The 22,760-nt window shown below is 39.2% G+C and overlaps 1 protein-coding gene across 4 annotated transcripts in view; it reads right to left on the bottom strand.

Moving 5' to 3' along the window:
* Positions 1-22,760, bottom strand: part of CTNND2 (catenin delta 2) — a 1,059,017-nt gene that overhangs the window by 39,661 nt on the left and 996,596 nt on the right. For 3 of the 4 annotated variants that reach the window (XM_006120137.5, XM_075921467.2, XM_006120140.5), the window contains 3 exons: positions 19,926-20,136; positions 14,155-14,239; positions 6,649-6,774 (listed from right to left, as the gene is read on the bottom strand). In XM_006120137.5, the coding sequence (XP_006120199.1) occupies positions 6,649-6,774; positions 14,155-14,239; positions 19,926-20,136 (422 nt within the window). The remainder of the gene's footprint in view (positions 1-6,648; positions 6,775-14,154; positions 14,240-19,925; positions 20,137-22,760) is intronic. The other variant, XM_006120139.5, reaches the window with a different exon arrangement.

Raw genomic sequence — 22,760 nt, 5'->3', positions numbered from 1 at the left:
CCCAAGGTTTTTTTCTTTCAAAGTGCCTCAAATGATCTTGGCCAGTTCTCTTTCTTTCAAACACTTTTTTACTTGTGTTGTCAGTCATATGAAACAGAAGTAACTACTGTGGGCATTATTTTCAGTCTGAGCCCCTGAGGCTGGTTGTGAAAGATACAGAGTCTCTGCTACATCAATAGCTCTGAGGATCCATCTAAGTGAAAAACTGCTAGATCACTATGCTCAACCATCTTATATACTGTGGCAGAGAAAGGCTTCAGGAAATCAGTCAGGCATCACTTTACCTATCCAAAATTAATTATTGATTTCCTGTTGTGCAGGTGTGATGATGACAAAACCTAATCTAATGAGTAAAACAGCTGTAGGAAAGGCAACAATGTGTGAGACAAAGCATGAAGGACAAGGTGTCAGACATAATAGGGTTCATTATTCATTTTGCTGCTGTTATATGCAGCTAAATAATAAGCCTTTCAAAACATTGCAATAAAAAATAAGTGCATTTTTCAAAGTAGTACCATTCCGTATACCTCTCATAAAGGAACAACTGCTATAATCTACTGTTCTAAAAGGCATGACAGTCTTTGCCTTCTGTGTTTTTTCCTGCATAGGACGTGTTCCCTAGAAATTAAATATTTAATAAGCAGAGATTATTTTGGCTAATATCTAATGCAAACAATGGGCAAAAAAGCTTTATCTTACAAATTATTTGGTTTCAGTGACATTTTCATTTCAGATGCAAAACTTAGACATCTTTTAATATTGCTATGCAATAATCAAAGTGGGAAATTAAATCCTTAATTTTTGGCTACAGAAGTTAGGTGTGGGACATGTGTTGTTCTTTTCTGAACTCCAGGTCAGTAGATTAACTCACCCCTAAAGTACTTGTACAGATTAGAACACAGAGAACTCCTCTCTCATTTTACTTGTTACACCAACAAAATGGTATTCTACTCTATGTCTGGACATAAAAATGTGATAAAATCAACATGACAAATATTGCTCAATTAAGGAACTGAAAAAAAAACAACCCAACCCCAATCTTCTGTTTTCATCTATACCCCAAATGGTGAGGAACATAGCAGAAATGGTTACAGTGACTGTGACCAAGAACCATTTAGGCTTTGTGCTACTTGGAGAGTAGTGTTCTAATTGAAAAATATAATGATAAGTTCACTTATATGTAGAGGCACCACAGAATCCTACGATTCAAACAGGCCTTCTTACCAATTAGTATATATGCCCAACCGACACTAGGTTTTGGTTCCAATACATTTTGGCAAGAATATAAACTCTTTCCACTTAAAAAGCTGAAGGACTGCTTGTGCTCATAAACACACACAAATTTAGTTAAGCACACACCTGGACATTGTCAGAGATCTTTCTAAATGAGGAACAATATGTAGTTTGTGTTAAAAAATATCTTTGGGAGTTTCCAAGTCATCTAACAAAACTTCCAGCCTGCAAACTCAACCTTACAAAGACTCCTATACAAATATTCATAGCTTGTTTACAGAGGTACAACTACTTTCTTTAGAAACACCTTGTTTATCAACAAGAGAACTGAAATGTACTTACAATATAGAGAATTGAGTACAGCATTTTTTTTCTCATTTTTAGCAGGGTAAATTAGAAATACACAGAGTAAGCAAAAGCTGAATGTTTTCACTCATTTTACACATTCAGACTGGCAAAGTACCTTGATCTGAATGTGAACCATCTGATAGATGAATTAAGAAAAACAGAGAACTGAGTGCAGCTGCTAGTTCTCTTTCCCAGTCTCCTCCGATGGTAGCCATCTTTAAATAACATACATATTCTGATACTGGTCCCTAAATCTCAATTTCAGTATGGCGAACAAGGTAACTAATGAAAAGTACTTCCACAACAAATTCTCCATCAATGGTTATTAGATTATGTTATTAGATTTATTAGATTATGTTAGACATCAAAGAGTTGAAACTGGGTTATCAATATAGAAGTTTAACATTTAGTCAATCAGACTGCTTGGGTTGAGTTTGTATTTTCTAGTCACATTAAACAAGCATTTCTTATTTCCCTAAAGGGCAGAGATGAACTAGATCTTTCTGCACATTGTACAGAAACATCAATAAAAGAAACCCAAAATAATACACCACAACAGTACAGCAATACTTTTTCATTTTCTTCTAGAAACAGAACAAGATTTTAGGGCCAAAATGATAGCTATAATATAATATATCCATCTTCTCTATGTCATTTCAATATTTCATCAGAGAAAAAAGTCCTGTTGCTTTCATTTAATTTCAAAGCTATCAATGGGAACCACAGAAAACCATTCAAAATTGCTGTAAAGTCATGAGTTTCTAATTTAATCCTAATTGATCCTACTCCCTTATTGGAAACCCCAACAATCTCGTTGTCATAGATATGTTTTCCCCTTTGCCTATTTTATAGGATGCAAGCATCAAGACCTCATTGTAATTAAGATGGAGCTGTAGTTCTGCATATTAAAAATCACATACCTTTAACAAATTATTATTATTAGAGATTTATGAACTGATTTGAATAAAATAACAACCAACACAAAGAAGTGCCCACCCTTAAATAACATCTGACCATTTTTCATCTTGAAATAAGTTGCATTAAGAGTTTTTATTAGGTTTTTTTCATTTAGTTGACAGCACTCCCAGGGTTTGGTAGTTTTAATTATTACTGTAAAATAGTCATGTGTCTATCTGTGTTTATCCAGTAGCACTTTAACACAGGTAAACAGACTTCTGGGTGCTTTTCTGGATCATCTAGATTTTTCTGAAGTTTGTTTGTTTGAGATACCTTCTGAACTCAAATAAAATTTAAAATGAGTAAAAAAAAAAGAGGAATACCAAAAAGACATCTGCATTTAATTTTTGAAGTTGCACACACAATGGTTCATGGTTAAAACTTTATCTTACTACGAGGTGCTGTCTATCTGAATAAAAAAGTACTACAGTCATGACCCTACATATACACAGAAAGTCCTTCGAATTCTAGACGCCTGTCCGCATCTTTAGTCCTGAGTGAGCTTCTGAACATACAGCTAAATGACTTACTTCAAAAGAAAGGCTGTCAGTCAAAGATACTGACTAGAGGGGCTATTTTAACTTTGCATTCTTCAGAGAGAGTGTAAAGATAAAAACGTTTTTAAATGTTATAAGTTTTTAAATGTTAGACTCATACTTCTATGCTTAGCAACTAAATAAGAGACCCAGATTTCAAAAGTAAGCCCCCAACGATGCACACAGAAGATAGAGCTTGCTTCTACAGATACTGTTGAATTATATGACTTCAGTGACAAAAACACATAAATTAAATACCCGTACTAGAGATCTGTACAGAGAATTTAATGGAAAAGTACTCATGAAATGTGGTTTGTTATTCACTCCACTTTTATCTTTTGAGTTTAGCAGTTTTTTAGATGGGAACTTACTTATCTTCTACAAATTCTTTCCTCTACATCTCTTATAAATACTTTACTGAATATTAAAGGAATGTACTATAGTACCTCTAAGCCACTGGTGCTAAAAGTAATGGTCATAGCTACTGTTCTGGATGTTTAATGAAACTCAAAGTCAGACCTCCGGAGGTTTGCATATCAATAAAAACAAACACAGATAAGGCTGAAAATTATTATCTGAATAGAAATGTAAATTTAAATTACATATAGTCTCACACAACCATCACAACTGTATTTTATGGCTAAGAATAAAACCACATTATTACACAAAGGCTAAGTCTATACTGCAGCGCTATTTCAGGATATTCTGCATCTTTTGAGCACACCTATTATTTCAAAATATAATGGGTTCACTATTCTGAGGTCCCTGTAAACCTCCTGTAAACCTCATTCTATGAGGAGTAAGAGACATTTCTGAATAGTGATTTATTTTTAAATAAGTGCTGTGAAGAAAGTGCCAAATTTTGAAATAAGCTATTTTGAAATAACATCAAAATAAAAATGCAATCAATGTGCACAGCTCAAATTGCATATCTTATTTCGACCTATGGTGCAGTGTAGATACACACTAGAGCTGTGTCCAGACTCGGGGTTTTTTTCGAAAAAACTTCACCTGCGTCTAGACTGCAGCCGCGTTCTTTCAAAATTAAATCTTGATAAAGTGCTCTTTCGAAAAAAGGCGTTCTTGAATGCAAACAGGGTTTTTTCGAAAGAGAGCATCCAGACTGCATCTAGACGCTCTTTTTCGAAAGAGGCTTGCAGTCTAGACATAGCCTAAGGTTCAGATTCTGACCTGACTACACCTGTATAACATCACTGAAATTACTTTAGGGTTACATCAATGTAATTTAGACCATAATCTAGGACTGACTCTTGATTTCAACACAGAATTGTTTTTAGAACATTACAAAATATTTAGAAGACAGCCGTAAAGACTCAAATTGCTTTCAAATGGAACATACACATTTTGAAAACCATTAAGATTGACTGAAATAATGGTAGATGACATTTAATGGACTCTCAGACAAACGGTATTAAAAGAATTAAAAGACATCACATGCAAGATGATACAAATAAAACTGAAATGTTATCACATAGGGTATGTCTAGACTACATGCCTCTGCCAACAGGGCATAAAGGAGTGGTCAACAAAGGCTTCCCTTGTCAACCGATCCGCATCTTGACTCATGTGCTGTGCCGACGATCAGCTGAGCCGGCACAGCATGGCGACCATTTTTATTTTAATGAAGCCGGGGATATTTAAATCCCAGCTTTATTGACTATGTCGGTAGCCTATTTTACTTGCCTCTGTCAGCAGAGGTATGTAGTCTAGACATACCCATATAGTTTAGCCATGATGAGTGGAAATAGTGTCCCTAGCCTCTGTTTGTCAGCGGCAGAAAATGGGTGACAGGGGAGGAATTGCTTGACGATTGCCTGTTCTTTTCACTCCCTCGGGGCATCTGGCATTTGCCACTTTTGGAAGACAAGATACTGGGCTAGATGGACCTTTGGTCTGACCCTGTATAGCTGTTCTTATGTTCTTTCAGGGCTACTTAGGCCACGTCTCCACTTACCGGAGGATCAACACTCTGACGATCAATCTTCTGGGGTTCGATTTAGCGAGTCTAGTAACGACACACTAAATCGAATGCTGAGGGCACTCCTCTCATTGGCACTGGTATCCCTAGCTCTCATGAAGAGTAAGGGAAGTGGACGGGAACATTTCTCCCATCGACTTCCTGCTATGGAGACAGCATCAAGCTTGGCTTAAGGTACATTAATTCTAGCTATGTTATTTATGTTGCTGGAGTTGCATACTTTAAGCCAACTTTCCCCCTCAGTATAGACCTGGTCTTAGAATTTCAGGAAGATATCTCCAGCAAATCTACATGGAAACACAGGGTCAGTTTCTCCCATTCCATCATGTGTTTTCAGTGCTATCATTTTGATTTGGCAGAACTTTATATCCTCTGAAGAGATGTAAATAATAAGCTAAGTACCAGTCAGTGGTGTATTGGGCCAATATTAGTTAAGTACCTTTTGTAATTCATCCAGTGTTGGGCTTTAGCCCATCATGATAACTATTTATTTACATAGTAGGAATTGAACATATTTAGTAGATTGTTCCATACTGGTAATAGTTACTTAAAGCCATGTTAAATGCCAAAAAAGTGATAATAAAATAACGGCAGTCCCTTCTCTTTCTAATATTATTAGTAAAAGGGATTAAAAAGGACTGGCAGTAATTTTAATTTTAATGACAGGTAAGATGAGAAAATAGCATAGCTGCTATGTCCTGTGAGACTAACAATCAAATGTGTAAGTGCTTGATATGCCTATACCACAACACTTGTTCACAGGCTTGCTTTGTGTGATGTTTACAGAATATATAGTAGTTATTGCTTTTTTTTCCTTGCAACAACTCCACACAGTAGGATTTTAGCAGGGAAAGGAAGTATGACAGGATAAATAAAAAGAAAGGAGCAGTTAAGGGAATGGAATTTGGGTATCTAAAATCCAAATAGTGTTCTTAAAAGAAAATGATTAGTTAAGTGGCTTCAGATTGTGTCTCATTGATGTTATGACTGTATGAAATCTACTTGTCCTGCTCCTATTAACTCAAGATATTTACATTTTATCAAGAACTTTGTTGATACTTTGAACACATTCATTTTATCCACAGAATACATTAACTTGATTAATTTTGTTCCCATAAGGAAATGTAATGGTTTTTTTAAAAAGTATGCTTGGATCACAAAAGAAGTGCTTCACAAAATGTGTTTCATTTGCTAATTGAAATATAGTATTTAGCAATAAGTGCACTTCAGATAGAAAGGCGTGAATAATCAACAGATACTTATGTGAATGATGGATAACTTTGAAGGGAATTAACCGGACTGAGTTTGTATCTCTCTTTCCAATGTGCAATATTCACACAGGACTTTGGTCATGTGACTGTGCCACTGAAATTCATGGGACTACTTCTGTAAGTAAAATGAGCAGGAGTTGATCTATAGTGCATAAATTACAATAAATTAAAATGTATCATACATATTTTTAATTCAGTAGCAGCAATTATAGATTTAAATGTGTTCTCCAGAGCTCTTCTGGGTGCAAATCTTAGTATGCATAAACATCACAATTCAAGACTGGTCAGATGACAGCCAGAATACCTGGGTTTGGGAATAGATTCTGGTTTCTTGGCTCTGCGAGAGAATACGCTGAGCGTGCCATGACCCAGAATGATGGGTAGGTGAAAATCCTCTGTCCTCAGCCACTCTGAAGCCTGGGGCCGCCCGCTGCCATAAATCAATTAATTAATCAATCATTTATTTAATCAGGTAGCTGCATTTTTACAGTGTTATAGAAATGGGCTCCAGACAATGTCTTCTCTATAAAGTTATTGCAATTTTAACTAAATTATAGAGAGGTTACCTTGCACCACTTCATCTTAAAATGCTGACATTCACTTCAGTGAAAATGCTTTCCCCCAGCCCACTGACGATCCAGTTACATGCCTGATCCAGCAAAACATATATGAATACTCACGAATAATTTTAAGCACGTGTAATCCGTTCAAACTTCTCTTCTGATGGGAATATTTAAATGCTGGTTGGGGCTTAAGTCTTTACTATAGTAGTTATGTGGTGATACAAAGACTCTGGCATCAGAACTAATTTATTTAAAAAGAACAGATCTTGCAAGGATGTAGGAGTTATCATTTGGATTTTCTTCCAATTAGTCCATACTCAGTGTTCTAGTGTACATCATGGCATAATATGTTAAAACGGCAAGTAGATTTATTTTACTTCAAAAAGAAGTTCAGATTCCAAAACCAGTAACCTGGAATTTTGAAGCACCTCTCTGGAAATTTTCATAGAATTTTTAGCAGGTTACAGCTGCATTATTCTGAAAGTCACATGAAAAGAGACGCCTCTTCTACATCTTCCCTAGCCTGTGTGATTAGGCTTCAGGCAACTGTTTAAATTTTGTTCAACCAAAGATGGACAAGGCCAATCTTCAGAGTGTTTATTCTGACTTCATTAAATGTCTGCCACAATATTCTGCCTATTGTGTGACAGCACAGTACACAGTGAAGGACATCGGCCTTTAGTAACCTCTCTGCTTTTAAACTGATATGATGACTATATTTTTATTCTTAAATTGGGTGACCAAGACAAACATGGTATTATCTTATGCAACACACAAATCTACAGTAATGAATGAAAAACAATAGTTTCTAAACTTATTGTGATTTCCCATTTATAATCTCAAAGACATAATACACATGAATAAAAAAGATTCCAAGTAAAGACATTGTACTGTAGCCTAAATGATTGGGTAAAGTGATACAGTTCACTGAAAACATTCTTTTCCTGACAGTTTCTTCAGCTCTTTAATATCATAAACACTAAATGCAACTTGAAGCTTGTTTATAACAAGCAAATTATAGTCCAGGTTGCATTATTTAGTTATAATTTTACATTCACTTTTTGTCTAAAGATTTGAGATTATTTTTATGTGCTAACCTCATGAAAATTCTCAAGCTGGTCTTAATTAAAAGTAGTTGGTTATTTGCTAGAATACTGAAGATGGCAAAAAAAAATCTGAGTCTCAATAAATAAAAATTTGCTCTTTCCCAGCTGTATCTATAATTTTTGATGCCCACCTTGAAACACTTAATACCTTGATTTTCAAAAGTGCCAAACAATGGTACTGTCCATTGATTTAAATAAATTGAATTTGTGAGCATTCAGCACTTCTAAAAAATCAGGCCTTAGATGACTCAGGTGAAGCACCAAAAAAATAGAAGCAATCAAAATTAGTATCCATTTTTTAAAATATAGGCTTTATTACATAAAATAGAGAAAACTTCTGAGTCATTCTTTGGAAACATGTTTTCTCCACTGATGGACAACAACAATGAGAATTTAATTAACATTTAATGAATAAAAATTTGATCCTTGCAAATATCTTTTATATGGGGTTAACTATTGTGGTCCTCATCTTTTTAAATATACTTTTCAATATGGGATTCTGAGTCATCCAGTGTCTTGGGTTACTTAAACCTAGTTTCCCATGGCATATTGTCTTGGTGCCAATTCTTTTTTCAGGTGGCTCTCCTGAGGAGGAAATGAAAGACTTATTTTGCAGGGTTATTACGCGTAGCAGAACCAGAAGAGAATCTGTCTGGTAGGAACTGCAGCCCTACAGAACAATTTCTTTAGGAAAGAGATTGCAATCTTAATCTTTCTGCATCACTCTCCCTTGCCCTTGTTGTACTGACAGCTCATTGGCTTTTTCCGAAGAAGTGTCAAATTCAGAGACAACAGGAGAAGCTGAGAATCAGGCAACCAGCCCAGGACTGGAGTAGCCTTTCATAGAACAGCAGCAGTGAGGCCTGTTGCTGTTAGGGAGCATAGGAGACTCACACAAAGCATAAAGGATGGCAACCCTTTCACCCCAAGACTAAGATCATCATTTCATCTTGGTTTTGACGGCTTCCTCTTTTTTGAACTGTAACAGCTGGAGAGAATTTTGGATAAAATGTTCTTGTCAGGATTTGTTAATATAGTGCTGGATTAACTGCCCTGGAGACTGGAGTCCTACAAGTGCATTGGGGAGCAACACAGCATCCCACACATGTGTCTGAACTCTGACTTGAAACTGACTCTGTGTAACCTTTGCATTCTGGGCTCTCTTGATCAGCCTGCTAACAGTAATGGTGTGTCCCTTTAGAGCTACCATACAGCTGCTGTTGAGTGCCGAAGCCAGCACAAACGGTACACAAATAGTTACGGAGCTCTACTAGCACCACGCACAGGCTGTCATGGACTGTGGGAGCTTTGCTATAATGTGTGTGCTCCTGGATATATTTCCCACAATGCAGAACCACAACAAAGAGGCCAAATAGTGACAGTGAGGTATGTGGGAGGTATTTTTTAGCCTCAGTGAACTTCTCACCAAAAATAAAACCATCAATATCCCAGAGAGACAAGTTCGAAATCAACCCAGGTCAACAGTGAACTATCTCCTGTCTTGAGCTGAGAAGCTCAATTTCTCTCTACCCACAGCTGGAGCCAACTGGGCAAGACCGGCCTAAGAGTTTGTGGGGCCCAAAGCGGGATGTTGTGGTTGGTTGCCTCGCGTCATGCGGTCCGCATAGTGGGCGGCTCACAGCAAGGGCAGTGAGCGAGTAGCCGGGCGGGAGAGCACCAGGCAGCATGGGGCCCTGAAGGCGTGGGACCCAAGGCAACCGCCTTGCTCGCCTTGCCCTAAGGATGGGTCTGCAACTAGATTTGCTATTGTAGCATTCTGTTCAAGCAAACATTCCAGATAATTCCAAGCAAGGTGAAGCTCTTCCTATATTAGCACTAATAAGTTACTTTTATAGGCCTGATCCAGCAAAAGACATCCCCAGCTTTCAGACATTAGAGTCCCCAAAAGACCTCAGATGCCAGCCTCACTACAGACTGGCCTAATCCACAATAAAATTGATCCTGCTAAAATGGGCCAGAAAAAAGAAATCCTGCCTTGAAGGTTGATCCAAGGGCCCGTTAAACTCAAGAAGCATTTTCCGTTGATATCAACATGCACAGAGTCAGGCTTTGTGAAGAAGCTCATAGGAAGGAAAGCTCACAAATGAGGTGCTACTTGTCTGAGCTCCACTGCACTCATTGCGGAAACAGCCCATGGACTAGATTAACTATTCTGCAATGCCCCAAGAAACAGTATGAACTGGTTGCAGTCCAGGTCTGTGCATGCATGCATGTCTTTACCTTCTCTCACTGAGAAGAGCTGGAGGGGATCTCTTTTCTCCTGTTAGTCATGTGACTTATTTTACCCCGACATAATTCTCTTTGCCCCATCCTCTTCCTTCTCATGGAATCCTTTAACTACTGTTCTCAGTGAACTGCCTTGTAGCCTGGAGGAAGGGCCTGTCTCTGTCTTGGTTTTCTCAGTGCTGGTTTTTCAAACAATAATTGAAAAACTGCAATTGTTGCTAGAGTTTTTGGAATTTAAAAGCAGGAAATGATTTTCAGTCAATGGGAAAGAGTGAATAGGGTTGTCAGATGGTTTAATAAAAAATACCGAACACCTTCCCCTCTGCCCCACCAAAAAAAAAAAAAAAAAAACCCAACAAACAAACCACCGGGGAAAAAATTCTATTGAGGAAAAAAAAAAGGGGGGGAGGAGACCAAAGAAGTTGTTGAGAGAGACAGAAACAAAAAGCACTGCGCCTTTAAATGGCCCCGCACTCCTCACTTTTCTGCCCTTACTAGACGCAGCAGGGGAAAATTGTCTCCGCTGGGCTTCCGTCCCAGGGAAACAGGAAATACTGGACATTTTACATGTCCATTATTTCCTGGGTTTTTTTTTACCATACAGGGGATGCAAATACTGGAGTGTCCGGGTGAATACCGGACACCTGGCAACCCTAACAGTGAAACTTGTGCTAGCAGCCACCCCTTTCAGGCGGCCTCCTATTTTAGGAGAACATTCCAAAAGTACCATGTACAACTTTTATTAGAAGACCCCTCATTTTTGGAAACTGAATTTTGCCAGTCCTTTGAGAGGTTCTTAGCCTAATTCTACCATATGTACCTATTAATGCCATGGACCTGGTTAAACACAAAGTGCTTGCTTCAGCCCTGTTGGAGGCTACAGTCTGCATCCCTACACATCTGTTAGAACAGCTGTGCTTTGGAGGAGGCTTGCACTGTGACAGAGGGCAAATAACAATATCAGGTTTCCAGCAGCTGGAAGGAACTTCAATTTACAGCCAGGAGTCTTTGGTCCTCACTGGCAGAAACTGCCTGGGAGAGATGCTGGATCAGTACACCTTCTGCATGCCCTGGTTGTGCACCGTCCTGAGTCAAACACACTTCTTGGGCCACACTGCCTGGCTTCTGTTCCTGCAGCAGAGCAGCATTTCTAGGCAGCTTGCAATACTATACTATGCTCTCCATCTCTGGCTGGGCTTTCTCGTTTGGGTTCTTCCAGAGACACTGAATAAAGTCCATAGTGCAAAGCAGTATTATGAAAACATAGTAAGCTTTCATATTTTTTCTCACATGAAAAAAAATCTGTGGGTTACATGTACTGACTATTGTTATACCAATAATACTTACTTCAGCAATGCACGTGATAATACTTCTATTCATATTATTCTTTTCCCCTACTTAGCATAGTGTCAACATGTACTGATCTAAAACTATTAGACTATCAAACTTGGAACCTTCTTTCCCTCAGGCAGCAGGACAAATACTGCTTCATTTCCTTAAAATAAAAGTTAGACTTATAACTGACCCAAGTCATAAAACAGAATCATGCTTTTACTCCAGCCTCTCTATATGCTGGTGATTACCGGGGAATAACAAGATAGATATTTTTAGGGCATACTAATGAATTTCAGACACCTGCACAATTGGATTTAACTGCAGTGTGGAAAAATCCCTGCCAGGATGTGATACTACAAAGTGCTGACCATGTCACACAACCATCTGAAGCTGGATTCCTGCATTAATGCCTACAGAGATTCTTTGGTGCGAAAATAATTGTATTATTTAAATCCATATTTTATGAAAAATATTGTTGCTTATGTAATAGAGATCTTTGGAATTCTCTTGTTTTATATAACATTTTTTAAACATTGTGAAGGAAAGAAAATGCCATAGGCATCAATCTGAGCATACAGCTAAGTATCCTATGTACTAATGTGAAGGAAGCAAAGGAAATAGTTCCTTTCGGCAGTGTGATTTTCTTGATTCGTTCTCTATACAAATAATTGCTTACATTGTGTAATAATTTTATAAATATTAAAAAATACAGACCTGTCTGTTAGTGTACAGTAGTATTTTTTAGTTAAAATAATTCTTAGAAACATTTGGTTAAGAGAAACATTTTCTGTACTAAATTAGTATGCAGTGCTTGGTAGCAGGCTGTCAAGACAGATGAAGACTAAATAATTATTTTGTTAAATTAGTTTAGTATTTGGGAAAGGTATTAGATTAACTGCTGGGGAGACTGGCCTCCATTTTACTCTGCCAGGGTTAGCTCATGAAGGGATTAACACAATGAATCCTGCAAATCCTGCAAAATAGTTCAAAGGTTAAGAAACTAGCCAGCCCTTGCAAAAACAACAAACTTTACCCCCAAAGGATCATCTCCCCACACCGTGCAGACACTTGGTTCATTCCCACATCCCAGAAGTGCTCTCTTGTCAACGGGACCCTACCCTCGGTGCTTTTCACTCCTGCCTTACAAACAAGTCCTGTTTGCCAAACTTCCTCAAACAGAAGCTCAGGTGTGCAAAAGAATAACATTTCTAACCCAAGACACCATGTGAGCAGACTGAGGCAAAGATTTCACATTACTCAACTCTTTCCAGCCATACAATGCATAGGCAGTCGCACTGTGAGCTTCTTCACACTCCATCATTAATATGCCTCACCCTCAACTGGGAGTAGAATTAAATGCCTCATCTCTTTGCCTACACTATAAAGAAAGGTGCTAATTAGAGGCAACTGAGGCAGTTATTTTTGTCATGTGAAATCCTGAGTATTAGGAAGTGACTTGTAGAGCCCTGCAAATTTGCAGCTATCCACTTTATAACCACGGCTCATTTTTGCAGATATGGATACAAATATGTATATGGATACAAATGCATGCAGAACTGGCTACAATCTTGTATCTAGAACCCTGCAATATTGCAGGCATTATAACTTTATATCCGCAGGTATCTGTATCCGCAGATGCCAACACAGATATCTGCAATCACATTTGTGGATGCAGATGCGGATACAATTTTTGTATCCATACAGGACTCTAGTGATGAGGCTACTGTTGATATACATATGCATGCACATATACATGCCACATTTACACACACACACTTCCATTTACAAGTATTCTGTGATAGAAGCTTTCTAGACCATCACCTATTATTTACACAAGTTTATTTTTAAACAGTTAACTGTAAAGATGTTTGTAGTAATAGCGCTATAATTTACAGAAAAGAGGAGGCAGCCTTCTGAGAATGATAATAGAAGCCACTGCCTACCACTTCTAGACTGCCTCGGAATCAGGTTTGTGTTGCTAGTGCATAAAAGCTGTCAGTTTAATGAACGTGAAATAAACAGGTCTCAATTCAGTTTGGGGTGCAAATGTCCATGTCATAAAAGCACCACCACTGAAGGCACCGCAACTGGTGGTCTCAGCAGAGAATGAGGAATTGAACAAGCTGGGAATCTCACTCTCATCCCTATGGTGGTCTCTCCAGGATAGGATTGAGATTCCTCATAGGAAAGGCAAAGGAGAGGCAGCTTGCACCACTGCTGACCTTACTGTACTGGTTCTGTGAACAGAGGACTTCATTCTCCAGGGTTGTCAACTCCAGCACTTTTCATAAGAACTAAAATTCATTTAACAAAAAGCCTCCCCCATACAATAACAAAAATGCCTGTGTTATGGGTCATTTATATATAAGATGATAAAATTAGACTTGGGAATATGCAAAACCACCAGATCTGAAACCCCTAAACTTAAGGCAGGTGTGATTTAGTCTTCCAAGTTTGGGCCCACTAACAGGTCAAATATCATATTTTGGTCTCATGTTCCTCCAGCTCCCCCAAATGGCTAACTGTACAGAAAATAATGAAATCTGAAGAAAATCTTACCTTCTTGTAGAGACTTCTCAGATCTCTGTACTGCCACATGCTATTTAGGACCTGAGATGCTGCTTTCACCACTTTTGGTGAGTGCCTATTTCATTATAAAAAGAGAGAGAGAGAGAGAAAAGAATTAAATCCCAGGCTCAGTTAATGATCATTTTTGAGTCAATTACAAAAGCTTGAAACTCATAAATAGAGTTCTGCTATTTGCCAGCTCTAGCAGGACACTGTAAGAGCTTTCCATTCAGTGGTTTGGATATCAACATTTTTTTGACTGACTAACACACTCATAAATGCATATTACTAAGTGTTAGAAGAGGAACAAAACCAATATGCCCTTTCACTGTACAGTGAGTAAGAAGCCTGGGTTCAAACCCCGAACACGAGACCAAGATAATTCTTTCAAGAGGGAGAGTAACTCCTGAACTCGTTAACTGAAAGGTGGATTGTGGGGAAGGTAGACAGAAAGTCAAAATTGGACAAACTGGTTCTGGAAAAGTGGCTTGGCTGCAGCCCAGCCCTTTGTACAATGGCATGAAAGACAGAAGCATGGTTTTTGGTTTCCTCCTCCTGGGACAGTAGACTGAAGCATTTCAAGGAACAGATGAGTGAGTACTCACTGCACCAATGCCGTCTACCAGATGGTCAGAGGAAACAGAGGAGCAAGACAAGTGATGAAAACTGTTTAAAGATGGAAACAGGTTGGGGACAAGACACAGAAATATAATACATCATACGTATATAAAATGATCAATACTTTGTGACTAAACGAAATTCATCTGGAATCCAAATTTGGACTTATGTTCTGAAACATTGACAACTGTAACCTATTAACGACTACACTCTAAACGTATATAGAAAGACATATTTTACTTCAGATGGACTCCTCCTCCTTCTGGAATCTTTCCCCAGGAGATGTGAATAATTATTTCAGTGAATTAGAGCCAAATGTTCCCTTCTGTTTAGGCAGTACAAGAAGGAGCAGATGTCTTAAATCCAATGAAAAGGGCCAGGAGGACAACACAGGAGAGGATGTGACTATGCAGAAAGTCCATACCACATGTCTATCCTCCTCCCCATAGCCAACATAAAGCAGCAGAGCCCCAATATAAAATTACAAGGGATTAGCACCCAAATGAAGATGTTAGGGAACAGTCAGACTTGCACTTTGTATCCCTATGAAAAGGGCACAAGGGGCTGCAAAAAAGAAATTACATGGTACAAGTATTGGCAACATGTATTACTCGGCACACACGAGAAGGGTAACAATTGCATTACCAGCAGAGATGGTAAAATAATGTTCATAGCATCATTTATTCAATTATTTTCCACAATATTTTCCTAGTAAATTATTTGTTGATACTTCTCACCTCTATTATCCATCCTGCAAACAGAACTGGGTGACTAATTCATGAGTTGATAAGAATTTGATGAATACTTTCAAGAATCATAGTTTTCGTTATTTACCTATCTTTAGCCACTAGTGGGTTACTAGGAAGAGGGAATGACCAATGTGGTAACAGTGCCAGTCATGCTGTGACTAACTAAGGAGAGGCTAAGAACAATGAGATTCACTATATTTGGCCAGTGTGATCCCACAGATGCCAGTTCTGCCACACAACTGTACAGAGATTAGAGTAGATAGTCCTTCCACTATTGTGATTGTGTCCTATCCCTGTGAAGAAAGCACGGGGTGAGAAGGGAAGGGAAGGACCCTGCAGATCCTCTACTTCAAAAGTGGACCCACAAACAGCCACAAGGAACTCTGGCTTCATATTTGAGGAACACATGCTGCACACAATATAAAATGCATTAATATTTAAGGCTTATATTGAAGTATGCTGAATATGGCAACATTTCTCCATCAGTCCAGTATAATGCAATTCTGTGGGTTCCAGTTCTCTGAAGAGCATCTAGATGGAAGGGAATACAATTGTGTAAAAAATTACAAACTGAAATCTATCCACGAAAATCTCTATAACTCCTATTATAGGTAGTGTTGAAGTTGTGTTGGTCACAATATATTAGAGAAAGAAGGTGGATGAGATATCTTTTGCTGGACTAGCTACTGTCTCCAGAACTGAAGAAAAAGTCCTGTGTAAGTTTGAAAGCTTACTTCTCTCACCAGCAGAAGTTGGTCCAATAAAACATGTTACCTCATCTATCTTGATTCTATATATTCTATTGTAACAACTTTTAAGATTAAAGCATTTTTGACTTAACTTCTCATGAAACAGAGTTTTTGATCCACTGAATTAAAGCTTTGGAGACTTCTGTTGGAAGCAGACACAGTATATATTTATTAATTATCTGGATGAGGGGATGGATTGCACCCTCAGCAAGTTTGCGGATGACACTAAGCTGGGGGAAGAGGTAGATATGCTTAAGGGCAGAGATAGGGTCCAGAATGACTTAGACAAATTGGAGGATTGGGCCACAAGAAATCTGATGAGGTTCAACAAGGACAAGTGTAGAGTCCTGCACTTGGGACAGAAGAATCCCAAGCATTGTTACAGGCTGGGGACCAACTGGTTAAGTAGTAGTTCTGCAGAAAAGGACCTGGGGGTTACAGTGGATGAGAAGCTGGATATGAGTCAACAGTGTGCCCCTGTAGCCAAGAAGGCTAATGGCATATTAGGTTGCATTAAGAGGAGCATTGCCAGCAGATGCAGAGATGTCATTATTCCCCTTTATTCGGCTTTGGTGAGGCCACATCTGGAGTATTGTGTCCAGTTCTGGGCCCCCCACTACAAAAAGGATGTGGACACATTGGAGAGGGTCCAGTGGAGGGCAACCAAAATGATTAGGGGACTGGAGCATATGAGGAGAGGCTGAGGGACTTGGGTCTATGTAGTCTGCAGAAGCGAACAGTGAGGGGGGATTTGATAGCAGCCTTCAACTTCCTGAAGGGAGGTTCCAAAGAGGATGGAGAGAGGCTGTTCTCAGTAGTGACAGATGGTAGAACAAGGAGCAATGGTCTCAAGTTGTGGTGGGAGAGGTCCAGGTTGGATATTAGGAAAAACTATTTCACTACGGGGGTGGTGAAGCACTGGAATGGGTTACCTAGGGAAGTAGTGGAGTCTCCATCCCTAGAGGTGTTTAAGTCTCGGCTTGACAAAGCCCTGGCCGGGTTGATTTAGTTGGAATTGGTCCTGCCTAGAGCAGGGGGCTGGGTTTGATGATCTTCTGAGGTCTCTTCCAATTCTATGATTCTATGATTCTATTACATTGATTTTTCTAAGACGACAGTGATTACATTAGAAGTAACAATAAATGGTTCTTCTGAGGCTAGTAACAGTTGGCCTTATTAACAGATGTCATACTTCACAATTTAACACAATGTTGCATTTGTAGCTTCACTAACTACAAATACAAATATCCTTTTCAGTAACAGGTTAGCAAGATATACTTTCCCATATTAATATTTGAAATTATGGAATCTCTTTGAAAGAAATTAAAAAGACAGAAAGAATGGTATAAAATCTCAAGTTTTTGAAAGAAGAGTATAAACTCCTATTTGAGGCTAGGAACTAGTATTATGTGCTGATAGATTTTCTTGTTCTACAACTACATAATCAATACAAATAACCATATCTAGTTCTTGTATTCTGTTTTTCATCAGTAGGTCTAAAACAGTTTATAATAGAGGGCACTACAATTATTACTAGGGCATTCTGAAAACACATATTAGCCAACATGTCCCAGACTATTAGAAGTATATGGCTTTCAAAAGGTAAGGTTTCCTGGATTTGCAGTAAGAGGTTATATTTGACTCATCGAACACTGTAATACTGACATATTCAAGAACTTAACAGAACTGAACATCCAAATCCCATTGAAATCAAGGGGAGTTAGGTGGTTTATTTTCTTAGGTGCCTTTGAAAACTCCAGCTCCAATGTCAGTAGGTAATAACGATCTCTGTTGGAGAAATACACAGGTGGAGAAATACACATTTTTTGTAGATTTTTCTTAAGTTTTATTAATGTACAACGATAAACTCAGAGTCAAATTCCCCATTGACGTCAGTGGGCACATTTTACTGAAGAAAAATGGAGATGCTCGTGCTTATACCAGCAGTAAATCTGATCTAGTCAAAGAATTAATTTATTTTAATGTGCAATTTATTTATAATACAATTGTAATATGCTTTATTACTAAGGTGAGTCAGCAGCACAAGGGAAGCTCCCACAACTGGAATCACCACAATTAGTAATGCTGCTCCTCTTATCAGTTCCTACAGAGATATAATAATGAGAGTGTATTGGGTGAGCATGAAAGGAGAGAGAATAATAATAGAAGAAAAGGGAGTAAGATTGAATTGGGTCAGCAGTGCATTAATTGCCTAGCCCAGCACCTTGCTTTAGTACCAGGTGTAGTGGGTAGATTCCTCTGTCAGGCTGAAGATTGGCTGTGCAGAGGCACGTTAGAGCCCTGAGGATGCAGCTGCCTCTGTGCTGATAACACATCCCCCTTCTGATAAAAGGATCTATGCATTAGAGTGAAAGCTTCCATTTTTCAAACTGACGTGGTCCCACTGCAGGCAAAGCAGCTACACTTCTGGAAGTCTGATGTGTCTTGTTTGTACCCCAGCTATGCTAGGCAACCACTCCCAGCAAAAGGAGAAGAACCAATGATCTCTTCATGAACAGGATGTACTGACTTAGAAAAAAACATGAGATGCATTCATAACAATTGCAAAGAACATAATACTGAGCTATGAGCCTTCTCCTATATATATCGGTGCCATTCAATGTAACACACAGAAGGTCTTACAGATACTTCTTAACAAGCAAGGGGCTTATTAGGGGTGGAAGTGGAAACGCACATGGCCTCATCCCCCCTTGCCAGCCAGAGTAACTGCTGTCTGGTGGGGAGTAAGCTCCAGCCTGCAAAGTGGTGATGTTCCTCACATCCTGCATTCCCAAAGCAAGTGGGAGTACGGCTGTTTTTCAAAAAAAAAAAAAAAAAAAAATTTCACTTACATCCAAAATGCAATCGCGTTCTTTCAAAAAAAAAAAAAAATTGAAAGAACAGAGGGGTTTTTCCGACATTGGTAAACCTCTTTCTATGAGGAAGAAGCTGTTTTCTGAAAGATTTCTTTTGGAAAAAGGTGTGTGTGGATGGGGAAGAGGGAGTTCTTTTGAAAGAAGAGGAAAGAGGAAAAAGCACAGGTGCCCTGGTGGCCACTCCATCCATAGTAATCACAGCTTAAATGTGAGATAGCGTCCATTCAGTGTGGATGCTATCTTTCGAAAAAGCAGATGGCTTTTTTGATGCTCTTTTGCTGTGCAGACACTCTTTCGGAAGAAGTTTTTTCGGACGATCTCTTCTGGAAAAGCTTCTTCCAAAAGAAGCCTGTCGTCTAGACTTAGCCTATGAGAGGAACAGTCCCTATGTGAGGCACAAATCCTTTCCCAGGGGCCCTTCTGATTGCTCTACTATTACATCGCCCATGACACAGGGGCCTAATGTCTCAGGCTACCATCTGATGTTGACAAAAGGTTTCAAGCTAGTTATTATGATGAAAAATAATAATTCAGGGTGCTGCAATATGCCAGCGACAGCAGGCCAGAAATGAGACCTGCCAGAGACTTTGATGCTGGGTTACTTTTTTTTCCCCTGTCTTCTTACATCTGACACAGTTACTAACGCAAATGATTTATGATTAAACTTAATAATGAAGCTAATGTTCTCACCAGACAAGACAAAGCCATTTAGTACTAATTACATCTATTAAAGATTTTACAAAAGGTAAGAGGTGATTTGCAAAACATACTTGTCTCCTTTACTCTTGGAAATGCCAACCAGCTTCTCAATGCCTCCTGCATCCCGTAAGGCCTTGGCATTCTCCATATTTTTAGTGATGACTTCATGTAGAGTGCAGCAAATGGCAGTTACAGTGTCATCCGACATGGCCTTGCTTGCTGAGCTGTTGCTGTTGTTACCTCCTGGAAGTCGATGGACCAGGTCCCTCATGGCATACTTGCCTTTTTGGAAAGAAAATGAAGGGAGAATTTTGAGGAAATGTAAAGGAAGGAGCATGGGGGACACAGGGGAAAACACACAAGGCAGCATTAGTGCCATTTTCTTAATGTCAGGTCTATAATTTGATATCAATATTATGTTGCCATTAGCCACATTTATACAAACACATGTTGAAGGATCATTTTCCCTTTAGCACCTTCAGGTGTGAGATATATCTTGCTTTTGTGCCAAGCAGACAGGTATAGTGCATGTGAAAGTGTAAATCAAAGATTTGAGAATCCAGCAGAGATCGTCCAATCTAGATCTTCCTTACCCCACCATAGCAGCACCCTTTAAGTGAGCCCAAGACAAGCTGGCTGGGATGATGCATCACTACTAATAATCTCACCACTATGTAGAAAAAATACAAAGGCAGTTAATCGGGTGTAATTATGCTAGTATGCTTTATAATATGCTTTAAGAAGCTCTGGTTATTTCTACATACTGTCAGTTGTGGGAATATCAGTGATTAGAAGGAGAGGTTTCTCTGTACTGTGCTGCAGTCTGATATCTAGCAAAGGATTATCTTACTTTACATTTATAACTTAAATCTTCTGTCAGAGCAGTGCATTGTTGTAGGGGAGTTTGTAAGCTAGTTTAGACACAAGAGGGAAATAGTATGGTTCTGCATTATAATATTTTTCTTGTTTAAAAGACATACATCTTTAAAAAGTTATTTACATGAATTAAGCACTTGGGAAAGATGCCATGTTAGGAGTCCTGATTCATGGAGAAGGAAATTTTCCATGTAACCACAAGGTAAGTACAGCACAAGTAAAATAATTCTCCACACTGCCACATCCAAGTGCCTTAACCCAGTCCTGGAGGGATCGCCAGTATGGATGAAAGTTTAATATAGCCTCTCATATGAGATGCAGACAAGCAGAACAGTGAAGGAACTATGAGCCGCATCCAACCCTCAGCGAAGACAGTGAAAACATTCCCATCATATTTTCAGTGTACTGGTTCAGGATCTTGGGTGAAATAATCAGCTCAACAATACCACTCACTAAAATCATAGAATACTAGAAATGGAAGGAAACTAGAGATATCATCGAGTCCAGTCCCCAGGGGAGGGGCAGAGGAGGAACACAGCGGGCTCTGCACTTTCCCTTGCATGTAGTCACAGGAAGCAAGAAAAACAAAAGCAAGAGTGAGCGGGTAAATGTGGCTGCAGTCCCCCCACCCCTCCAAAATGGCACACTTGCCCCTGCATACACCCCTCTGCTCCCTCAGCACCCTATCCTGAGTCCTGCACCCCATCTTCCCCCTACTCTGAGCCTCCCAGCTCCCAACCCAGACCTCTGCCCTGAGCTCCTCCTCACCTCCAAGCTCCTGCCTTGACTCCTACTATCCCCCATCCCCTCCTGCCCTGAGTCCTCCACACTCCACCAGAGGGGTGCGACACAATAGTACCTGTAGGAAACATAGGTTACTTTCAACCCTGAATACTTCCTATCTTTTCTACACAGTGCAATAATTTTGCTCTTGTACCATTAATAAAGTCTCTTTAGAAAACTGCCAATTGTCTTCAATTATTTTTCCTCCTAGACACACTTCCAATGGGACTTTACCTACCAACTCCCTGGCCATGTTTACATTGCAGCGCTATTTCGGGATACTGGAAATAGCTATTCTGTGTCTTCGAAACAAACCCGTTATTTTGAAATATAACAGGCTTGCAATTCTGACGTCCCTGCAATCCTCATTCCATGAGGAGTAAGGGACATTTGGAATAGTGATTTTAGTTAAAATAAGCGCTATTTTAAAATTAACTCAAAATAAGCTATGCAATTTGTTTAGCTCAAATTGTGTAGCTTATTTTGAGCTATGGGTGCAATGTAGATGCACCCCCTGAGTTTGCTAAAGTCTTCCTTCTTGAAATTCAATGTCTTTATTTTGCTATTCTTCCTCCTACTATTGCTTAGAATCATGAAAGCAAACATGATTCTGGGATGCATTCACAGGTGTTGTGAGCAAGACATGAGTAGTCATTCTTCTGCTCTGCTCTGCGTTGGTTAGGCCTCAGTTGGAGTATTGTGTCCAGTTCTGGGCACCGCATTTCAAGAAAGATGTGGAGAAATTGGAGAGGGTCCAGAGAAGAGCAACGAGAATGATTAAAGGTCTAGAGAACATGACTTATGAAGGAAGGCTGAAAGAATTGGGTTTGTTTAGTTTAGAAAAGAGAAGATTGAGGGGGAACATGAGAGCCGTTTTCAGGTATCTAAAAGGGTGTCATGAGGAGGAGGAAGAAAACTTGTTCATCTTGGCCTCTGATGATAGGATAAGAAGCAATTGGCTTAAACTGCAGCAGGGGAGGTTTAGATTGGACATTAGGAAAAAGTTCCTAACTGTTAGGGTGGTCAAACACTGGAATAAATTGCCCAGGGAGGTTGTGGAATCTCCATCTCTGGAGATATTTAAGAGCAGGATAGATAAATGCCTATCAGGGATGGTCTAGTCAGTACTTGGTCCTGCCATGAGGGCAGGGGACTCTTGAGGTCCCGTCCAGTCCTGGTATTCTATGATTCCATGAACACATCATTTCCTGATCACTTTTGCACATGCTGCCTTCCACTTTCAAATT

The sequence above is a fragment of the Pelodiscus sinensis genome, chromosome 2, assembly GCF_052426305.1.
Source record: "Pelodiscus sinensis isolate ZL-2025 chromosome 2, ASM5242630v1, whole genome shotgun sequence".
Classification (NCBI taxonomy): domain Eukaryota; kingdom Metazoa; phylum Chordata; order Testudines; family Trionychidae; genus Pelodiscus; species Pelodiscus sinensis.
The sequence above is the reverse complement of the archived record's forward strand: the minus strand, read 5'-3'. Positions and strand labels throughout refer to the sequence as shown.